Source organism: Leucoraja erinacea, chromosome 25 (assembly GCF_028641065.1).
Source record: "Leucoraja erinacea ecotype New England chromosome 25, Leri_hhj_1, whole genome shotgun sequence".
Lineage (NCBI taxonomy): Eukaryota > Metazoa > Chordata > Chondrichthyes > Rajiformes > Rajidae > Leucoraja > Leucoraja erinaceus.
In genome coordinates, this window is record NC_073401.1 from 13,754,336 (window position 1) to 13,776,372 (window position 22,037).

A 22,037-nucleotide genomic window follows, 5' to 3' on the forward strand; every position below is an offset into this window, starting at 1 on the left:
GACCTCGCCGGCTCGCCCGAACGCCCAGCCCACTTCTCGTCTTGCCCTCACAACGTCTCTCGTCACTCAAAGTCTCCGATTGAGGTGGATTGGATGGTCGAGACGCGGCCTGACCACCGCCATCTTCCGCTTGAAGAGAAGACGTCCTGGGGGGGGGGGGGGAGGCGAGGCGGACGCTCGCTGAACCCACTGGATGGATGGATAGATGGATGGATGGACGCCCGACGATCCCGCTCCGCAGCTCGAGCCCGCCGCTCTCGTGACTCCCCACCGACGTCACAGGCAGGGACTTTGCGTCACCCGCCGCTCTGACGCATCAATCGCCTCCAGCCTGACCGCCGTCTCGCGCGCGTCAATCAAAGGCAACCGCCGTCTCGCGCGCGTCAAGCAAAGGCAACCGCCGTCTCGCGCGCGTCAAGCAAAGGCAACCGCCCGCCGCGGCCGTTACTCTCCGTTTTACCCAAAGATCTTAGATCTTAGATCTAAGATCTTTGGTTTTACCCATCAGATTCAAAGCACGAATGCGCGGGAACTTCCTCGCCAATCGCTCCGGGATCGAAAATTCCCCGCCAACTGTGTGTGTGTGTTTTTTTTTTACGAGGGGTAATTCCCCGCGTATCGATATTATTTAAGTTAATTGCTTCATTGGATTCGTTTTTATTTGCAAAGGTGCTGTGGGAGTTGTGAGGTTTGTGGCAAATGACGGCTTTTTGTTTGCATGACTTTCGGTCATCCCACAGGAAACGGATGTTGGCGGTTGTTTAATGGTTGCCCACGGCGATGGGTCGGTCGCCCGCTGTAGTGAAACGGTCGCCCGTGGCGATGGGATGGTTGGTCTCCCTGTGGATGTTTTGGGGGCTTTTCCTGATCGATGCAGCGTTTAAAATGCAACCGAAAATAAATGCGGATCGAACAAGCACTCCGAGCCTCTTTGATCCCACCTCTGGCGACACCGCGCTCTCTCAGTTGCAAAATTCCACAAATATAACACATGTTTTGACCAAAATCACTAAAACAACTGCCCAAGAGACACCGAGGATGATTCTGCTCCGGGCAAACTCCCTGCCAGATCTTAAACTAGACGGTAGGTTATTGATTTTGCTCAAGATGCCAGCATCTGTAGTATCTTGTGTCTCCAGATTTATGGCTTTATTTCATTTCATTGGCGTTCACATTTCATAAAGTCATACAGCGTCGAGACAGGCACTTGAGCCCAACTTGTCCATGTCGTCCAAGATGCCCCATTTGCCCGCGTTTGGCCCATATCCTACTAAACCTTTCCTCTCCGGGTACCTGTCCAAATGTTTATTAAATGTTGTTTTGTACCTGCAGCCTTCATGACTCGACATTGAGTTCAACCATTGTAGATAATCAGCGTTTCTAGTCTTTGTTTTTCACCATGTCGAGAGTTCACCGTCACTGAATTCACTGACTGACCGAGGGAACTGATGATTCTCTGGTTTAGGTTTATTATTGTTATGTCTATTGAGGTACAGTGAAAATATTTATTTTTGCATGCTATCCAATCAGATCAGATAATATATGCAATCAAGTCAAACTCAACTACCATAGGGCGAGCAAAGGGGAAGGTGTAGACTGTAGAATATAGTTCCCAGATTTGTAGGGTATCAGATCCATAAACAAATGGATGCAACCCAATCAGATCGGATACGAATGTAATCAAGTCATTCTCAACTACAATAGGTAGATCAAAGGGGGATGTACAGAGTCCAGAATCTTGTTCCCAGCATTGTAAGGCATCAGATCCATAAACAAATGTCCTCAATGGGGTAAAGGTGAATCGGACAGTACCCTGGCTTATATAAGTGTTCAGAAGCCTGATAATAGAACGGATGCTGTTCTTGAGTCTGGTGGTACTCTCCATGTATGGACCTTTTGTTATCCACCCTTTTATTATAATATTTAATTTGTTCAAATGTTGCCTGATCAGCTTACTTTTACTTTTTGATAAATTTCCATGAATTCTTTGACGATAGGAGAGGTGATATATAGGTATGTTTAGATTTCCAAAAGTACACTTGTACATATAATGTAGATTCTATATTTAATTTCGTGAAATATTAAGTTCTATAATATGCATTTGCTGTGCAAGGACAATTGTTATATTGGTCATAGATGCAAGGATGGATGGATTCATGTAATTATAAAAAAAATCATTGCATCAGCTATAACGTTTGCCTTGGTGTAAGAGGATTATTTGTTCAAGATTTGGTGCATTTGAGCATATAGTTAGGCTAATATTGTATTGCATTCCCAAGAGTGTTCTGCGTTTTCTGTAGTGCTCATTTTTGGATGGGCTATTAAACCAGCACTCTGCCTATTTTCAGATAAACACAATTGATCGTAGAGAATTGCAGTATGGGTGTCCAGGCCAATGCTTATCCGTAATGCTACACTATAAGAACTAATTAACTAGTTGCTTAACTCATAAAGGTCATTGTTAAATTAACACTGATATATTTTTGTTATTTCAGTTCACACTTTGTGTGTCTGCAATTTACTGGTTGAACAATGTGATATAAATTGTTGCTGTGATCCAGACTGTACAGCTTCTGATGTCTCTACCTTTACAACATGCGATGTTCATATTGTCACGTAAGTTAAACCGCAAAATAGACTAATTTATCTGTGGCCTAAACTTGAATTTATTGAATGTCTACTTGTATCCAATAAATACGTCATAAGTCAGAAACAGGTGAGTTGATCATGGGGAACAAGGATATGGCGGACCAATTGAATAACTACTTTGGTTCCGTCTTCACTAAGGAAGACATAAATAATCTGCGGGAAATAGCAGGGGACCGCGGGCCAAAGGAATTGGAGGAATTGAGTGAAATCCAGGTTAGCCGGGAAGTGGTGTTGGGTAAATTGAATGGATTAAAGGCCGATAAATCCCCAGGGCCAGATGGGCTGCATCCCAGAGTACTTAAGGAAGTAGCTCCAGAAATAGTGGATGCATTAGTAATAATCTTTCAAAACTCTTTAGATTCTGGAGTAGTTCCTGAGGATTGGCGGGTAGCAAACGTAACCCCACTTTTTAAGAAGGGAGGGAGAGAGAAAACGGGGAATTACAGACCAGTTAGTCTAACATTGGTAGTGGGGAAACTGCTAGAGTCAGTTATCAAAGATGGGATAGCAGCACATTTGGAAAGTGGTGAAATCATTGGACAAAGTCAGCATGGATTTACGAAAGGTAAATCATGTCTGACGAATCTTATAGAATTTTTCGAGGATGTAACTAGTAGCGTGGATAGGGGAGAACCAGTGGATGTGGTGTATCTGGACTTCCAGAAGGCTTTCGACAAGGTCCCACATAAGGGATTAGTATACAAACTTAAAGCACATGGCATTGGGGATTCAGTATTGATGTGGATAGAGAACTGGCTGGCAAACAGGAAGCAAAGAGTAGGAGTAAACGGGTCCTTTTAACAATGGCAGGCAGTGACTAGTGGGGTACCGCAAGGCTCAGTGCTGGGACCCCAGCTATGTACAATATATATTAATGATCTGGATGAGGGAATTGAAGGCAATATCTCCAAGTTTGCAGATGACACTAAGCTGGGGGCAGTGTTAGCTGTGAGGAGGATGCTAGAAGACTGCAAGGTGACTTGGATAGGCTGGGTGAGTGGGCAAATGTTTGGCAGATGCAGTATAATGTGGATAAATGTGAGGTTATCCATTTTGGTGGCAAAAACAGGAAAGCAGACTATTATCTCAATGGTGGCCGACTAGGAAAAGGGGAGATGCAGCGAGACCTGGGTGTCATGGTACACCAGTCATTGAAAGTAGGCATGCAGGTGCAGCAGGCAGTGAAGAAAGCGAATGGTATGTTAGCTTTCATAGCAAAAGGATTTGAGTATAGGAGCAGGGAGGTTCTACTGCAGTTGTACAGGGTCTTGGTGAGACCACACCTGGAGTATTGCGTACAGTTTTGGTCTCCAAATCTGAGGAAGGACATTATTGCCATAGAGGGAATGCAGAGAAGGTTCACCAGACTGATTCCTGGGATGTCAGGACTGTCTTATGAAGAAAGACTGGATAGACTTGGTTTATACTCTCTAGAATTTAGGAGATTGAGAGGGGATCTTATAGAAACTTACAAAATTCTTTAGGGGTTGGACAGGCTAGATGCAGGAAGATTGCTCCCGATGTTGGGGAAGTCCAGGACAAGGGGTCACAGCTTAAGGATAAGGGGGAAATCCTTTAAAACCGAGATGAGAAGAACTTTTTTCACACAGAGAGTGGTGAATCTCTGGAACTCTCTGCCACAGAGGGTAGTTGAGGCCAGTCCATTGGCTATATTTAAGAGGGAGTTAGATGTGGCCCTTGTGGCTAAGGGGGTCAGAGGTTATGGAGAGAAGGCAGGTACGGGATACTGAGTTGGATGATCAGCCATGATCATATTGAATGGCGGTGCAGGCTCGAAGGGCCGAATGGCCTACTCCTGCACCTAATTTCTATGTTTCTATGTAATACAGCATATCTTGCCAACACAAAACGTAATTTCAATTATTTTAATGATTGTATAATTTCTAACAGGCTATTTTGAAATCAGTAGCAATGAATTGACCAAAGATACTCATGGAGATGTCTGTGTGTGCCTTTGCCCCATTTTCTGACATCTAATGTTTTCTTGTTTCTCCAAGTATTTTGCTCTTCAGACTTTCTTTTGTTATTTTGTTTCCTTTTCCTCTTTGCATTTGTTTCTTAATACATTTTCTTTCTTTCGCTTTCCATGTCAATATCATGCGTTAATTTATTATCCTTTTTGGAGTTTCCGAGAATTGATATGTCATTCAAAAGAAAACTGATCTTTTTTTCATATATCAGATGTGAAATTAAGTATCTCAGTTTATTATCACCTGCAATACTCCTTCCCAGGTCCTTTGGCACTTTTTTGTGGCCATGAACAGGTTTGTTATGGACGATGAATTATTTTCTCCCTCATTGATGTAGTTTCAGCATTAAATGAGAAGTCCAAACTTAAAGGCAGGCGAAAGCAGGTTAATACTAATAATATATTTACGATCTGGTACAGATAAAGTGTTAGAATTAAAGAAGCACGTAGATTTTGAAAGCTTATAGGATTAGAGATGTGCGGCATAGAACTATTTGAAAATGACATATAAAAATTCAGACATTGTTGTAACAAGTTATCCATCATAGAGTTTGACAGCAAATACTCGGATCAATATAAATTATAGCCAGAATAGCCAGGAGTCTACTGATATAGTGGAAGGTATGGATTAGGATTAGGCTGAGTGACCTGAGGCTAGTCACAGATGAAGCAATGATTAGAACATGATTGTAATTTTAGACTAAGAGCATTCCACCAAGAACATTCTGTTCCTATCTTTGATTATCACACTGCTTATTTCAATAGACAATAGGTGCAGGAGAAGGCCATTCGGCCCTTCGAGCCAGCACCGCCATTCAATGTGATCATGGCTGATCATCCTCAATTAGTACCCCGTTCCTGCCTTCTCCCCATATCCCCTGACTCCGCTATCTTTAAGAGCCCTATCTAGCTCTCTCTTGAAAGTATCCAGAGAACCGGCCTCCACTGCCCTCTGAGGCAGAGAATTCCACAGACTCACAACTCTCACAACTCATCCTCATCTACGTTCTAAATGGCTTACCCCTTATTCTTAAATTGTGGCCCCTGGTTCTGGACTCCCCCAACATCGGGAACATGTTTCCTACCTCTAGCGTGTCCAAATCCTTAATAATCTTATATGTTCCAATAAGATCCCCTCTCATCCTTCTAAACTCCAGAGTATACAAGCCCAGCCGCTCCATTCTCTCAGCATATGACAGTCCCGCCATCCCGGGAATTAACTTTGTAAACGTAGGCTGCACACCCTCAATAGCACGCATGTCCTTCCTCAAATTAGGGGACCAAAACTGCACACAATACTCCAGGTGTGGTTTCACTTCGGCCCTGTACAACTGCAGAAGGACCTCTTTGCTCCTATACTCAACTCCTCTTGTTATGAAAGCCAACATGCCGTTCGCTTTCTTCACTGCCTGCTGTACCTGCATGCTTACTTTCATTGATTGTTGAACAAAGACCCCCAGATCCTGTTGTACTTCCCCTTTTCCCAACTTGACACTATTTAGATAATAATCTGCCTTCCTGTTTTTGCTACCAAAGTGGGAGCACATTTATCCACATTAAACTGCATCTGCCATGCATCTGCCCACTCACCCTACCTGTCCAAGTCACCCTGCATTCACACTGCCACCCAGCTTTGTGTCATCTGCAAATTTGCTTATGTTACTTTGAATCCCTTCATCTAAATCATTGATATATATTGTAAATAGCTGTGGTCCCAGCACCGAGCCTTGCGGTAACTCTTTGAGGTTGAGCCAGGCTGCTTTTACCTTGCTCTGTTTGATTGTTTCAACCATCTCGTGCAAAACTATTATTATTATTTTATCTTGAAATGAGACCCAGATGACCCATCACCTTTTTTGTTTTCTGATTGACTCCTTCTTGTGTTCATATCTCTTGCCTTTCCTGGACTTCAGAAAAAATCTTTAGTACTTTATCCTGTGCATTGTCCTGTGCATTGTCATAGTCTGTCATACATAAACAAGTAGGAGAGCAGAATTGCTGCCACCAGTGCATCATGAGCTTTGCACCAGGTTTTGAGATCAATGCAGAATGATGTGATGATCATGTCAAAATTAATTGTCCCTATACTAGGGAGGTTCCATCTAGCAATGTACAGATACATTGGGGGGAGGGAGGGGGGGGAGGGGGGACTAAAGGGAAGAATGATTCATTATGAATGTTGAAAAGACTGCAATAAATTCTGGTGAAAGTTTCTTTTGGAAGCTTTGTATTCTATTGATCAGGCAACAGTGTTTTTTTCATTTCAAGTTTTTGCAGTACTTGGTAACCTGTCATTATCAAACTACATCCGCATTTTTAATTCCCATTTATTCCATAAGGGTTAAAACAAATATAAACATCATTTGATAATTACTTATATCAACCTTTCATGATTTCCATGCAGAGGAGACAGAGAACTTTGCAAGCATGAGGCAGCAATATACTTACCAGTTGCAAGCAAAGTTGTGACCTTGACCAACCCCAGCATCTTTTGTATTAAGACAAACAACTGTGAGTGTATTTTTTGTCAGCATTTAATCTGTTTTCATAATTGTTTTGTTAAAATGTAATGAATTATAACACTTACATTTAAAATATGATTATTAATAGTTCCATATAAATGAATGATCTTTGTATTTTTATGGCAATAAAACAAGGTATATAATAAACTAAAAATCTCAACCAATATCTGATTAGTCCATGCTTCATTTATTAAATATATATTCTAATTAGATCTGCAAAGTAAAACTAAATCAGAATTGTAGATGTATTTCCCAAAGTTAATGAAAGCCTAAATAATTGTAATGGCATAAGATAAACCTTTTGTAAGGTTTATATTATGCACAACACAGAAAAAAATAAGCATCACATCTGACCAATGGTTGCATTTATATAAACATACATTTTTATAGATGTTATGTTTATAACCTTTGCTCCCTTCTGAATAATAATTCATGTTGATAATTTGTAAATTTGTTTCCAAATGTTTGTTCTCACCCAACATTTTTCTGTTTGTTTGTCTGCAATTTACTCCTCAGACAAGAAAGGATCATCTTTTTTTACCCCTGAATTGCCAAGTACTGATAATTTTGATCGTTTGGTGAAACAGTTTGGTGGTTTTTCCTTTGGTACTAATGAAGCACCTCCAAGTACATCTAGTTCAACTTCAAATGGCTATCAGGTAGTTTTGCAAATTAATATATTTTACTATGCCTGAAATTGTATTTTTATTCTGGTCTCTACTTAGATTAGACGAGTTTATTATTCATATACGCCAGGTTGCAATGAAATTCCTTGTTCACATGAAGAAGCTCACACAGTAAACAATATACATACAATAATGATAAACACAACAATAAATATGACCAGTGAAAAACAGCAGAATGATGCAACATTGTAGTGCAAGTAAAATAACGGAGTAACCGAATGAGGCAAAGTTTAGAATAAGAATGGCAATGTCTCCATGAAGGGGATGTGAAAGAAGTGATTGGTTCAGGAGTGTGATGGTAGTGGGGAAGACGCTGTTCGTAAGTCTGGATGTTTGTCTGGAAGCTCCTGAAATTCCTCCCAGAAGGTAGAAGTAAAAAAAGGAATGGCCTGGGTGACAGGAATCCTTGATACCTTCAGCCTTCCTGATGCAACGCACCAAAATTGTAGTTTGACTCCTTAATCCAAACTTCATTCATTTTGTTTCAAATAATTTCCTTGAAATTGCTCATATGGTTTTATTTTTGGCGCTAAGTACAACATTCTGGATCCCGTGTATTCTTTATTTGGATCACTTTATTAACATAAAATAATCTCAGAGCTATTGAGTTATTTGGTAAGTGGCCAGAAATGGAGATTAATATACATAAATGTAACTCATTTGTTAAACTTAGGGAGATTATGATTTAATTGGTATGTTGGAAACAAAGTCAATTTGTTCAATTTTCTGTTAGAGATGTTTTGTACAAGCTTCTTTTTTTTTCTTAACGATATGATACAATAGAACTTTATTTATCCCAGGAGGGAAATTGTTCTGCCAACAGTCATAAAAACACAAAATACATGAAACATGAAACTAAAGTGATGAGTGGAAAGGATTGGGGGGATGTGCAAAGATTGGGGCGGAGGGGAGGGAGCGAGGGAGCAGAGTCAGTCTCGGTCTACCCATGACAGAAGGGGGATGAGTTGTACAAATTGATAGCCACAGGTAAGAAGGATCTCCTGTGACGTTCTGTCCTGCATCTTAGAACCAATCTGTTGCTGAAAGTACTCCTTAGGTTGACCAGTGAGTCATGGAGGGGGTGAGCTTAGGATGTTTAGGATATTGTTTAGGATGCTCCGCAGTTTGAGGAGCATCCTCCCCTCCAAAACCACCTCCCAGTAATCCAACTCCACCCCCGGGACGGAGCCAGCCTTCCTGATGAGTTTGTTGATCCTATTGTCGTCTGCAACCTACGCCCTACTGTCCAACACACAACAGCGAAGAAGATGGCACTGACTACCACTGATTGGTAGAACATCTGCAGCATCTCACTGCAGACGTTGAAGGAACGGAGCCTTCTCAAAAAGTACAGCTGGCTCTGTCCTTCTTGTACAGGGCCTCAGCGTTCCTGTACCAGTCCAGTTCAATGAAATAGCATTTTTCAAATAAATACAATAACCTATAAAACAGATGAACTATTATTATTATCCCAGAATTAAATTTTGGAACAGAATATCAGCTATCATAGATACTAACTATATCGAAGCATAGAGGTATTAAAAAATATTTTTCGTTTGTGAAGCCATTATGCATTACTGTTTCATTTGGCTGGTAGAAGTTCTTTGGCTTGCAGATGTTGGGTATATGGTAAGGTGGTCTTTCATATGCTTCAGTGAATTATTCAATTATAACCTCATTTTGGCCTCCAATCTTGCACAAGAGCATATCTGAACATTGCAGCTCAATGACTGGAGATGTTGTGACCTTAGGTATTGAAGGAATAAGACAAAGTTCTCCAACTCTACTAGAAATACTCAGCAAGCCTGACAGCATCTGTGGAACGAGATAAAGGGTTTACATTTCAGTTTGAAAACTGTCAGACAATTCTGATGAAGTGTCATTAAGCTGAAATGTATTTCCCTTCGCACAGATGCTGCCTGACCTGCCGAGTTCCTTATTCGTTTGTCTTGTTGACAAGCGTAGGTCCCCTTATACCTCAGCACTATAGTATCTTTTCATATGTTACATGTTTCCTTAACTTGTTTACATTCTCTAAATACATAAGATAACACTTTCCAGGCTGAATTTCATTTACCTCAATTCTCCCATTGATGAACTGAAATATCAGTTCCGTTGATATTTATCAGAAGCCCACAGGTTTCGACCCTGTTGTTAACTGCCTGAGCAGTTTTCGTATCAGTTTCAAATTTACTTTAAAAAAAACAAAAAAAGAATCTGATAATATCTCTCGTGTCGTTGCTTTGTTTCTTCTCAGTATGGTATGCCTATTAAAGTTAATGGTGGTTATCTAAAGCTTCCTGCTCCTCTGGCAACATCTGCATGCACTGACAACAACCCTGCAGGTAAGAGGGAAAGTGAAATGTGCTTAACATTAAAAAATATATATATACTGCTTCTAAACTCCATTCAGATATTACAGAACTGGGATGATTGTTTTCACTTTTTTGTAACATTGGGCCAGAACTTCATGTCACTGGTGAGCATTCCATGCCAGCTAGACATTACACTTGGCTACAAACTTTTTATGGATTTTTCACTTAATCTCCTCTAATTAGAAAGCAATTTCAGTAGATCAAGGCTTATGTGAATCAAACAAGAAACGTTGCATCTCCTTAACCAATGAGTCTGAAGCAGAAAATATCAGATGGATTAGAATAGCAAAAAAAGCAGCAGCTAGTAAAAGACTGAGGTTCATTCCTGACCTTGGGTACTGTCTGGATGGAGTTTGCATCTTCTCCCTGTGACTCTGTGCGGTATCCTCTGGGCACTCTAGTTTCTCCTTGCATCCATAGGTGTGCAGCTTGGGAAATTCATTGGCTGGTTTAAGTTGGCCCTAGTATGTAAGTGTGAGGTAGAATCTGAGGAACATTGAGAATGTGGGGAGAAGAAAAATAGGATTAATGGTTTAGTGGAATAATGAATGATGGTCAGCACGGTGGGCTAGGGGGCCTGTTTCCAAGTTGTATCTTTCTATGACTGTGGTTGCTTGAAATCTGAAATAAAAAAATAAAATACTTGGCAGACACCATCGGTAGAAGACAAATTGAGTTCACATTTCCCCAAATATAGGAAAGGTTCCTGAGGACTAGAAAATGACAAATATCTATAATATTAAAACTGGTGCCTGCTGGCGGGCTGCTGGCTTTCTGCCTGACTTTTGGTTGCCAGCTTTTGATTCGTTGCTACGCCAACGTCAGACCCAAAGACGCTGACTTTTTTCCCATTTCGGTAGAGATTTCACTTTTCATTCCAAGAATCCACTCCTCATTAAATTTTGTTGTGGTTATCTACACATTTTTAATAAAATCCTTCTCCCCCCCCCCACTCACTCATTTTGCCGCCTCCTGCTGGCCAGCGACCATAACAGCTGCTGGCGCCCGCATCTCGCCTCAAAGACGCCCACATCTCGCCTCAAAGATGCCATTTAAAAACAGCCGCACTGCTGATTCCTGAGCCGCTTGAGTTGGAGGACCACGTCTCCCGTGGGGGCTACGGGTAGGCAATGGCAGCGTTGGGGGAGCAGTCTCTGCACTTGGTCTAGTATTTCATAAAAGGCTATTAACAAATTTGAACCATGAATTAACAGCCGGTAGCAGCATGGGAAGGAAATTGACTTAAAAGCAGACCACAGAGAATAGTGAAAAATATTCCCCAGGGATCCATGAATGAACAATGCAAAATCTTTAAAATTTAAATCGATAGATAACAAATAAATCAATAAATAAGAAAAACATCTATCAAAGGTAGTACAATGATGATGGGGGCTTTGAGGTTCATATAGACGGCACCAAAACCAATTGGCAAATGATGGTTTGGAGCTGCAATAGTCAATAGTCAATTTAATTGTCATCTGGACCCCTGGAGGTCCAAACGAAATGCCGTTTCTGCAGCCATACATTACAAACAAATAGACCCCAGACACAACATAATTTACATTTTACATAAACATCCATCACATTGCTGTGATGGAAGGCCAAAAAAAAACTTATCTCTCCACTGCACTCTCCCCCCCCCGATGTCAGAGTCAAAGTCAAAGCCCCCGGCTGGCGATGGCGATTGTCCCGCGGCCATTAAAGCCACGCCGGGTGGTGCGAGGTCGCACACCGGGTCTTGATGTTGGAGCCCACGGCGTGCGCTCGCTCGCAGAGTCCCGCGGCCATTCCAAGCCGCGCAGGGCTGTGATGTCTGGCCCCGCTCCAGGAGCTCTTCGACCCCGCAACTCGGGCAGGAGAAGTCGCCGTTGCAGGAGCCCTGAAAAGCGGTCTCCCTTCAGGGACCCGCGGGCTCCCGGTGCCGCCGTCCGCAGACCCGCAGTTGCAGCCGTCCGCAGACCCGCAGTTGCAGCCACCGCATCAGCAGCAGCAGCAGCGCTCCACCACCGCTCCTCCCGCTCTGGACTCGGCCAGCTCCGCGACGGTGAGGTGAGTCGGCACCAGAGTCCCCGGCTTCTTCTGTTGGAGGCCGCTCCTCGTTGCAGCCCCAACGACAACTGAGACCCGACAAGAAAAGGTCGGGTCTCCCGTGCAGGGAGAGATTTAAAAGTTTCCCCCTCCGTCCCACCCCACCCCCACCCCCCCACACACACACCCCAACATAAAATAACAAAAACTACATATAAACATAGACAAAAAATAATAAAAACGCGGACAGGCTGCAGAGGCCGCTGCTGACCAGAGTCGCGCCGCCTACCGGAATTGGCATTGGTGTGACAACAGAACACTGGACCCAGATATTATGCACTTTTATTTGACTTGCAATTTTAAATTGACAAGTTTACCTCAAGATATTTTTGAAGGTATGAGGACTGCTATGTCTAAGGTTGATTAGGAAGTTCGACAATGGAGACCATTTAAAGAAATATTTCAAAATATTAAGTAAATATACATTCCATTGAGGAAATGCAAACTCAAAGAGAAAAATGATTGACTCATGGAAAACAACGGAAGTTAAGAATAGTACTGGATTAGAAAATATATAAAATGTTGCCAAAAATATATAAACCCTGAGGTTCTGGGGATTGTAGGAAGCAGCAATGAATGACCAAAACATGATAATGAAATTCAATTGATATTATGATTACATTAGAAATAAAGGTGGCATGGTGGTGTAGCTGGTAGAGCTGCTGCCTCAGCTCTAGTGACCCAGGTTCTTGAACTTGGGTGCTACCTGTGTAGAGTTTGGGTTTTCTCTGGCACTTCAATGCTTGATGTTTTGGTCAGTTTGATGTGAGGTTATTGCTCAGGCATGTTTTAGGTTGCAAAAAATAAATAGGCAAATTTGGCTGGGCTTTTACATTTACACCAAGCCAATTAACCTACCAGCCTATACATCTTTGGAGAGTGAGAGGAAATCGAAGATCTCGCAGAAAGCCCATGTAGGTCACAGGGAGATGATACAAACTCCATACTGACAAGCACCCGTAGTCGGGATCAAATCCGTTGTAAGGCAATAACATAAGCAGAGTAATTTCATGCCTTTCTATGTATTGCAATATTGAGTTTGTCAGTGAGAGATTGGTTTCCCACTATGAGATGCTGGTTTCCCACATCCTAGATGTGGATAGTAACTAAAAATAACTGCACTGACCTGAATGTATGAAGCATTTCGTTTAGTAATTTTTTACTCTTATTTCTTTGAATCACAGCTTTTTTGATAGATCAAACAACACATTGCAGTAGAAGGATTCACAAACCAACAAATTGCACAAGTCTTCCAGCATTAAACATAAAAAACTACCTCAATTTTAAGATTTTACCAGTAAGTTTTCCATAGTTTGATGTTTTGTTTTGATTGGTAGTCCTAAAATGAAATGTATCAAATTATTTTTGCCGACGTGGAACTGTTCGATTGGTTGAATGTCTGTGAGACTGAGATTTAGATACAAGGAACTGCAGATGGTGGTTTACAACAACAAAAAAAGTGCTGGTGCATTTCGGTTCTGGTCCCTTCTTCAGACGAAGCTGTTGTCTGCCCATTCTCTCCATAGATGCTGCCTAACCCACTGAAATGCATTTTTTTTGGTTATGAATTCAGAATAGCCTCCTAGAGCACAATTGAGTAAACTGTTTTGTACTTCCAATGGTCAACTGATATATATATAAATTTTGCAAAACAAGCAACTGCATATGCTGGTTTACAGAAACCCCCCCCCCCCCCCCCCCCCCACAGTGCTGGAGTAACTCAACGGTTCAGGCAGCATCCCTGCAGAACATGGATGGGTGATGTTTCTTGTTGGGAACCTGTCTTCAAACCGAAGAAATCCGAAATGTCGCCTATCCTTTTTTTCCAGAAATTCTGCTTGACCCGCTGACTTTTTCCTGCACTTTGCACCATTTTTTAATATAAATATTGTGGTGTGTACAAAATTTTATGAGTGAATGTGAATTGTTAAAATACAATTACTTACTAATTAATATTAATGAAGAATTTGGTAGCTACTAAATATTGGCCTAGATGTTGCTAGATCAGACCAACTACCTACAATCTCTGCTCTTAGTCCTCAAATGCCTGTACATACGTGGGCTGGATGTGGAGCGCCTAGAATGCTAGCTCCTTCGCGTCCTTCAGGTCCAAATAGTTACTTGTAAATCGCAGGAGTGGCATCCGGTGTTGTTGCCCCCAACCACGATAGAAGGTAAAGCTGGGCCAGACTGTGCTAACTATGGAGATCTTGAGGCATTCTAACAGATTTGAAATGTGTCTGCCATTCAGTCATTTAAAATCAATAACCATTGCAGTAAATATTATTTTCTTAATTAAAGGTAATTCAACAGGCAAATGCAATGGCCATGAATCACAGTCTCACAACGTGCTGGGTCAGGCTGCTGAGATCCTCTAGCACTTTGTGTTTTGCTCAAATTACAACATCTGCAGTTTCATGTGTCTTCTTCTCTGAATGTAAACATTTAGATACGAGGTTTCATGTAATGTGTCCATATATGTAGACAGTTTCTAAGTTGAATAGATTTACAGCTTCTGATAGAAATATACTTCCTACTGAAACTTCGTGAACTGATCTTTTGAACCAACAAACTAAAATATGGAAACACAATATATTTTTTCAGAGTCCGAATGCAGACTGGAATAGTGGAGTAAGTATATACTTTTAAAATCTTACTAGTTTATGTACTTACATTTTGTAAGTGTGAACAGCATAAAGGAATACATTGCAACTCATTATTTTTTCATTATCTGTTCAAAAGGATAATCAACCAGCTGGCAAAAGCTATAATTGCCAATATGCATTGAATTTAAACAATTCTTACATAGTTTAAAAAAAATGTATTGTACTTAAAAAATTTACCAGCTCAGTAAGCATGTTTATTTAGATTTTTTTTAATTAATCCTTGGCAGCAATATTTGTAATTTCTTGCTGCTGCAATGAGATCACAGCATTGGAATCTGCAAGAATGCCACCATTATAATTTGTATTTTGCTAGAATGTTCATTCAGTGATTTACAACCAGGACTGCAGTTTGCCAAAGTTTGATTTAAGAAAGTAGATGTATAATCTATATTTAACAACGCGTTATTGAATATTGTTTCTAATGAAAATTTAAAATGTTATACAATAGGAAATGCAATTACTACATACATAATGTAGATCATTCAATTTTAAGAAGGCTTCTTAAAAAATGAATGTACATTAAAAAAAAATCACATATTAAAGAGCTAACTGGATTTTAGATTTTTGTCTTAGTGTCAAAGACTTTGTTATGTTTTAATCGAAATGTATTGGCAATGAGTTTACAATGTTAAAAGTATAACTTGACTTAAAAAAAAACACATTTCAATTATATACTGACATTAGATATGTACACTTAATAATTAATTTTGGCATCTTTCCAGATCCCAGTCCTTCTTACCTCTATTATTTTAAGATCTCAGAAAAGAACATTAATACGCTTGAAAGACTTTGCTGTTAATAATTGGACTCCTAACCAAGTTGTTAATGTTTGCAGAAATATTGTGCTAGAGGTAAGTTGTGAGTTATGTGTTTTCTAATGAAAACGTATCACCAATTTTGTTTTATTCATCGCATCTAGCTTCTGTAAAATGTAATACATAGTTTATACATATTGATTTTCATGCAAGAAATTCTCTATGATTTCAATCATGCCTTGTTCTTTATTTTTATGGTAGGTAAAATATGTAATTGAGTATAACAATAAAGGGAATATTATAAATGCAACTGCTGCTTTTGTTCTTGGAGCTATTGACAGCAGCATGGGACCAGTACAACAGCTCTTCCAGATTAGTTTCATTCAGGTATGGTAACTTCCAAATTATTTAAATATTTGGAAAACAAACTGAGCTGGCTCAATGTTGACCACTAGTAAATTATATATTTTCAGAGTATGTCCTCACAGCGCTATTATTTAAAATTAAAGACCATTGCAACAACAAGATTATTCTCTAAATGTGTATTGTTTAGTTGGACCTAGTTAATATTTTCTATTTTTTCTCTCTCATTTTAAGTTCTTCATACTTTTTCGGGGAAGCTTACTGTTTAACATATGGAAAATGATGATCATGCAATGTTTTAAAACCCAGGTGATAGGACAAACATTGTTTACACCTACAAGTAATCATGATCAGGATTTCACTGCCTGAAAGGGTGGTGCAAGCGTATTTAATTCTCAATATCTCCAAGTTTGCGGATGACACTAAGCTGGGGGGCAGTGTTGGCTGTGAGGAGGATGCTAGGAGACTGCAAGGTGACTTGGATAGGCTGGGTGAGTGGGCAAGTGTTTGGCAGATGCAGTATAATGTGGATAAATGTGAGGTTGTCCATTTTGGTGGCAAAAACGGGAAAGCAGACTATTATCTAAATGGTGGCCGATTGGGAAAGGGGGAGATGCAGCGAGACCTGGGTGTCATGGTACACCAGTCATTGAAGGTAGGCATGCAGGTGCAGCAGGCAGTAAAGAAAGCGAATGGTATGTTAGCTTTCATTGCAAAAGGATTTGAGTATAGGAGCAGGGAGGTTCTACTGCAGTTGTACAGGGTCTTGGTGAGACCACACCTGGAGTATTGCGTACAGTTTTGGTCTCCAAATCTGAGGAAGGGCATTATTGCCATCGAGGGAGTGCAGAGACGGTTCACCAGACTGATTCCTGGGATGTCAGGACTGTCTTATGAAGAAAGACTGGATAGACTTGGTTTATACTCTCTAGAATTTAGAAGATTTAGGGGGGATCTTATAGAAACTTACAAAACTCTTAAGGGGTTGGACAGGCTAGATGCAGGAAGATTGCTCCCGATGTTGGGGAAGTCCAGGACAAGGGGTCACAGTTTAAGGATAAGGGGGAAATCCTTTAAAAACCGAGATGAGAAGATCTTTTTTTTCACACAGAGAGTGGTGAATCTCTGGAAACTCTCTGCCACAGAGGGTAGTTGAGGCCAGTTCATTGGCTATATTTAAGGAGTTAGATGTGGCCCTTGTGGCCAAGGGGATCAGAGGGTATGGAGAGAAGGCAAGTACGGGATACTGAGTTGGATGATCAGCCATGATCATATTGAATGGCGGTGCAGGCTCGAAGGGCCGAATGGCCTACTCCTGCACCTAATTTCTATGTTTATATGTTTCTAATTGTGGCTTTGAAGAGAGAAATTAATAGATATCAGAAAGAACATAACTGCAGGGCTGTGATCCTCATTTTCCAGAATTCAGCCTCCACATTCTTCACAATATCTACCACCTTCATCAAGGTTCCACCATCATATTTATTGTCCCCGCCCTCTGCATTCAGGATTCCAAATGCACGGTTCTCTTTGCAACTCTCTGGTCTTTCTCCTGTGTTTCCATCAACCACTCCTTTCTCTGATGATTCCGATGCAACCGCAAGAGATACACTATTTTTCCTTTATCACTTCTCTAGAGATGCCTATGAAATATCTAATTATTACACCAGATACAGAGGGTTTTGGAGGGCTTAATATTGAATTTAGTTTCATGAGCTTCACTTGGAGCTCCCTTAATATATTTGTCACCTTAAAATCCCCATTGAAAGAACATTTTAATTGACTGACATTTTTTGAATTTGTACGTATTGATCCGTTTAATAGATCAACATCCAGCTAAATGCATTTTTTGTCATTTTCAATATTGCTAGAATTAATAATGTTTGCTTTTAAGGAGTTCCAGTTTTTGGTCTATTCATAAATGTGCCTTTCAATTGCAGAACAACAGCGTAGGAGTTCCTCTCAGCGGAAATCCAGGCTATATGGTTGGACTCCCTCTTGTGGCTGGATTTGGACCAAATGCCACATATCCTTCCCACACTACTTTTCAGTTTATAGAATAAATCAGATCAGATTAGTTTATTGTCACGTGGGTGCAAAGAAATTCCTTATTCACCTGAAGCCCAAAAAGTAAACAGTATACATAAGTAATGATAAACACAACGATGAGTGCAAACAGCAGAATGGTTCAAATTTGCAGCACAATCCAAAATGGTGCAAAAATATATTAAAGTATAATAATGGAGTAACTGAATGAGGTAGAGTATATGGCAGCATCTCTGGGACTGGGGGAAGAAATTGTTCTGGACAGTCTCAACCTTCAAGCTCCTGTATCTTCTCCCAGAAAGTAGAAGGGAGAAAAGGGAATTGCCAGGGTGGCTAACATCCTTGATGGTCTGGACTGAAAGACCTGCGCCACAAAGGCCTGGACTATGTTCACCTCTGCAGGTTCTGGCGGTCAAGAAAGAGCAGACTGACATGGATCCATCAGATTACTGATATATATCATAACAGACATCTGACCGACATCTACTACAAACCCACTAACTCCCATAGCTATTTGGACTTCACTTCTTCCCAACAAATAATCCTCCACCATTTCCGCCACCTCCAACATGACCCCACCACTCGCCACATCTTCCCATCTCCCCCTATGTCTGCCTTCCGCAAAGACCGCTCCCTCCGCAACTCACTTGTCAATTCTTCCCTTCCCTCCCGTACCACCCCCTCCCCGGGCACTTTCCGTTGCAACCGCAAGAAATGCAACACCTGTCCCTTCACCTCCCCCCTCGACTCCATTCAAGGACCCAAGCAGTCGTTCCAGGTGCGACAAAGGTTCACCTGTATCTCCTCCAACCTCATCTACTGCATCCGCTGCTCTAGATGTCAGCTGATTTACATCGGGGAGACTAAGCGGAGGTTGGGCGATCGTTTCGCCGAACACCTCCGCTCAGTCTGCAATAACCTACCTGAACTCCCGGTGGCTCAGCACTTCAACTCCCCCTCCCATTCCCAATCCGACCTCTCTGTCCTGGGTCTCCTCCATTGCCAGAGTGAGCAACACCGGAAATTGGAGGAACAGCACCTCGTATTCCGCCTGGGTTGCTTGCATCCGGATGGCATGAACGTTGAATTCTCCCAGTTTTGCTAGCCCTTGCTGTCTCCTCCCCTTCCTTAACCCTCGAGCTGTCTCCTCCCATCCCCCCTGCCCTCGGGCTCCTCCTCCTCCCTTTTTCCTTCCTTCTCCCCCCCACCAATCTGAAGAAGGGGTTCGGCCCGAAACGTCGCCTATTTCCTTCGCTCCATAGATGCTGCTGCACCCGCTGAGCTTCTCCAGCATTTTTGTGTACCTTCTTCCCACCCTGCTTCCTGTAAGGAGTCTATCCCCTACTCCCAATTCCTCAGTCTACGTCGCATCTGCACCCAGAATGAGGTGTTCCAAACCAGGGCATCGGAGATGTCCTCATTCTTTAGGGAATGGGGTTCCCCTCTTCGACAATAGATGAGGCTCTCACAAGTGGCTCCTATGTCCCGGAGCTCCGTTCTCAATCCCCATCCCCTCCACTCGTAACAAAAACAGAGTCCCCCTTGTCCTCACCTTCCACCCCACAAGCCGTCACATACAACAAATAATCCTCCGACATTTTCGCCACCTCTAACGGGATCCCACCACTGGCCACATCTTCCCATCTCCTCCCCTTTCGTCTTTCCACATAGACCGCTCCCTCCGTAATACCCTGGTCAATTCGCACCTTCCCACCCAAACCACCCCCTCCCCTGGTACTTTCTCTTGCAACTGCAGGAAATGCTACACTTGTCGCTTTACCTCCCCCCTTGACTCCATCCAAGGACCCAAGCAGTCTTTCCAGGTGAGGCAGAGGTTCACCTGCACAACCTCCAACCTCATCTATTGCATCCGCTGCTCTAGGTGTCAGCTCTTCTACATCGGTGTGACCAAGCGTAGGCTTGGCAATCGCTTCGCCCAACACCTCTGCTCGGTTCGCACTAACCAACCTGATCTCCTGGTGGCCCAGCATTTCAACTCCCTCACCCATTCCGAATCCGATCTTTCAGTCCTCCATGGCCAGAGTGAGTCCCACCGCAAATTGGAGTAGCAGCACATAATATATCGCTTGGGCAGTTTACACCCCAGCGGTATGAACATTGACTTCTCCAATTTCAAGTTTTGCTTTCTCCCTCCTTCCCAGCTCTCCCACAGCCTACTGTCTCCCCCTCTTCTGCCCGCACCCCCCACCTCCACATCAATCTGAAGAAGGGTCTCGACCCAAAACGTCACCTATTCCTTTGCTCCCTAGATGCTGCTGAGTTTCTCCAGCATTTTTGTCTACCTTGGATCCATCAGAATATTTCTGTAGCACATTTGTAAAAATGCACAAAAATCCTCATGGATATGCTGAATCTTCTCAGAAACTTAAGAAAGTAAATATACTGATGTGCTTTCTTGATCACTGCATCAGACAGGGACCAGGTTAGGTTGCTGGTGATATGGATACCTAGGAATTTGTAGCTGTCAACCATCATTACAGTAGCTTTGTTGATGAGAACAGGAGTGTGTACTTCCCCCTCCCCAACCTCCCAATCACTCTTTCATCTTACTGATATTAAAGGGCTAAGTTGTCCTGACACCATGATACAAGGTTCTCGATCTCTTTCCTGTACTTCATCCCATCATTGTTGTTGATCTGACCAAAAACATTGGTATCATTGGTGAACATAAAGATTGAGATGGCATTGTACTTGGCCATGATGTCCAGCAAGAAACTGAGCGCAGACCCCGGAGGGGACCTGTATTGAAGTCATCGTGGAGGAAATGTTATGGCAAATTCTAACTGTCTGAGGTTTAGTTTTAGTTTAAAGGTACAGCATGGAAACAGGCCTTTCAGCCCACCAAGTCCACGCCAACCATCAATCACCTATTCGCACTAGTTGTACGCTATCCCACTTTCACAACCACCTCATGCGCACCTGCAGGCAATTTACAGAAACCAATTAAAATACAAACCTGCACGTTTTTGGGATGTGGGAGGAAATTGGAGCACCTGGAGGGAAGCCCACATGGTCACGGAATTAACATGCAAACTCCGCACAGACAGCACCCAAGGTCAGTATTGGGTCACTGATGCTATAAGGCAACAGCTCAACCAACTATGCTAGGTGATATAATAAGCATGGTTTACAAACTAATCTACATCAGCATATAACTGAACATTGCAAAGCTGGAATCTTTGACAAAAAAATGTGGGTTTTATTCATTGAGAAGGATAAAAAATGTTATTGGTTGCAGAAATGCATTCTTCATGATTTTATCCAGAAAATTTTGCTTAACTGATTATTTCCACTGTTGGTATAATTCAGACCACAGACAGATTTGGTCAGCTGACAGTCATGAAAAGTTCAAGCCACCAGGATTGTCTTCAAATGGAAGGGCTTCGGACACCAGTATTGTTTGGATACAATTTAATCTCTGGCTGCCTCATGAGGTAACCATTGCCAAATATTTTGTACTTTCTTAGACTAGGCCTCAATCCTGGCAATATTTCAATGAAATGTCATGGACCAGTAGAATTATAATTTTTAAACTAGCATTATAATTTCCATTGGGTAAATTAATGCAGTTGAACACTTAATATTGGAGACTATAGCAACATCAGATGGATGAATACATCAAGCTATATCAAGCAAATCACAACTTTTCTTGTGTAGGTCTATAGCACCAAATTAGTGGTGGACATGTGGAATGGACTTTGGACATTTTATTTTTCCTTGGAAACAGCGCCAAAATATGGCGACTGCATATGTGGATTGTGCAAAAGAATTTCACTGCTGCGCATATGTGACAATAACGAACCATTGAAGGTACATTTTTCTTCTCTGTCTACATCAGGGATATATCTAGCTTCGGTAAATGTCAGCAGAGGAAGG

At 41.8% G+C, this 22,037-nt stretch overlaps 1 protein-coding gene across 3 annotated transcripts in view; it reads left to right on the forward strand.

Moving 5' to 3' along the window:
• Positions 1–160: 160 nt before the first annotated feature.
• Positions 161–22,037, forward strand: part of tctn1 (tectonic family member 1) — a 30,995-nt gene continuing 9,118 nt past the window's right edge. Inside the window, exons 1-12 of one of the 3 annotated variants that reach the window (XM_055655772.1) lie at positions 161–282; positions 741–1,084; positions 2,496–2,616; positions 7,044–7,150; positions 7,678–7,820; positions 10,105–10,192; positions 13,495–13,607; positions 14,915–14,941; positions 15,699–15,827; positions 15,993–16,118; positions 18,035–18,116; positions 21,451–21,595. In XM_055655772.1, the coding sequence (XP_055511747.1) occupies positions 781–1,084; positions 2,496–2,616; positions 7,044–7,150; positions 7,678–7,820; positions 10,105–10,192; positions 13,495–13,607; positions 14,915–14,941; positions 15,699–15,827; positions 15,993–16,118; positions 18,035–18,116; positions 21,451–21,595 (1,385 nt within the window). In that variant the 5' untranslated portion in view covers positions 161–282; positions 741–780. Of the gene's footprint in view, positions 283–389; positions 580–740; positions 1,085–2,495; positions 2,617–7,043; positions 7,151–7,677; positions 7,821–10,104; positions 10,193–13,494; positions 13,608–14,914; positions 14,942–15,698; positions 15,828–15,992; positions 16,119–18,034; positions 18,117–21,450; positions 21,596–22,037 lie in introns of those variants that run through there. The other 2 variants (XM_055655773.1, XM_055655771.1) reach the window with 2 other exon arrangements.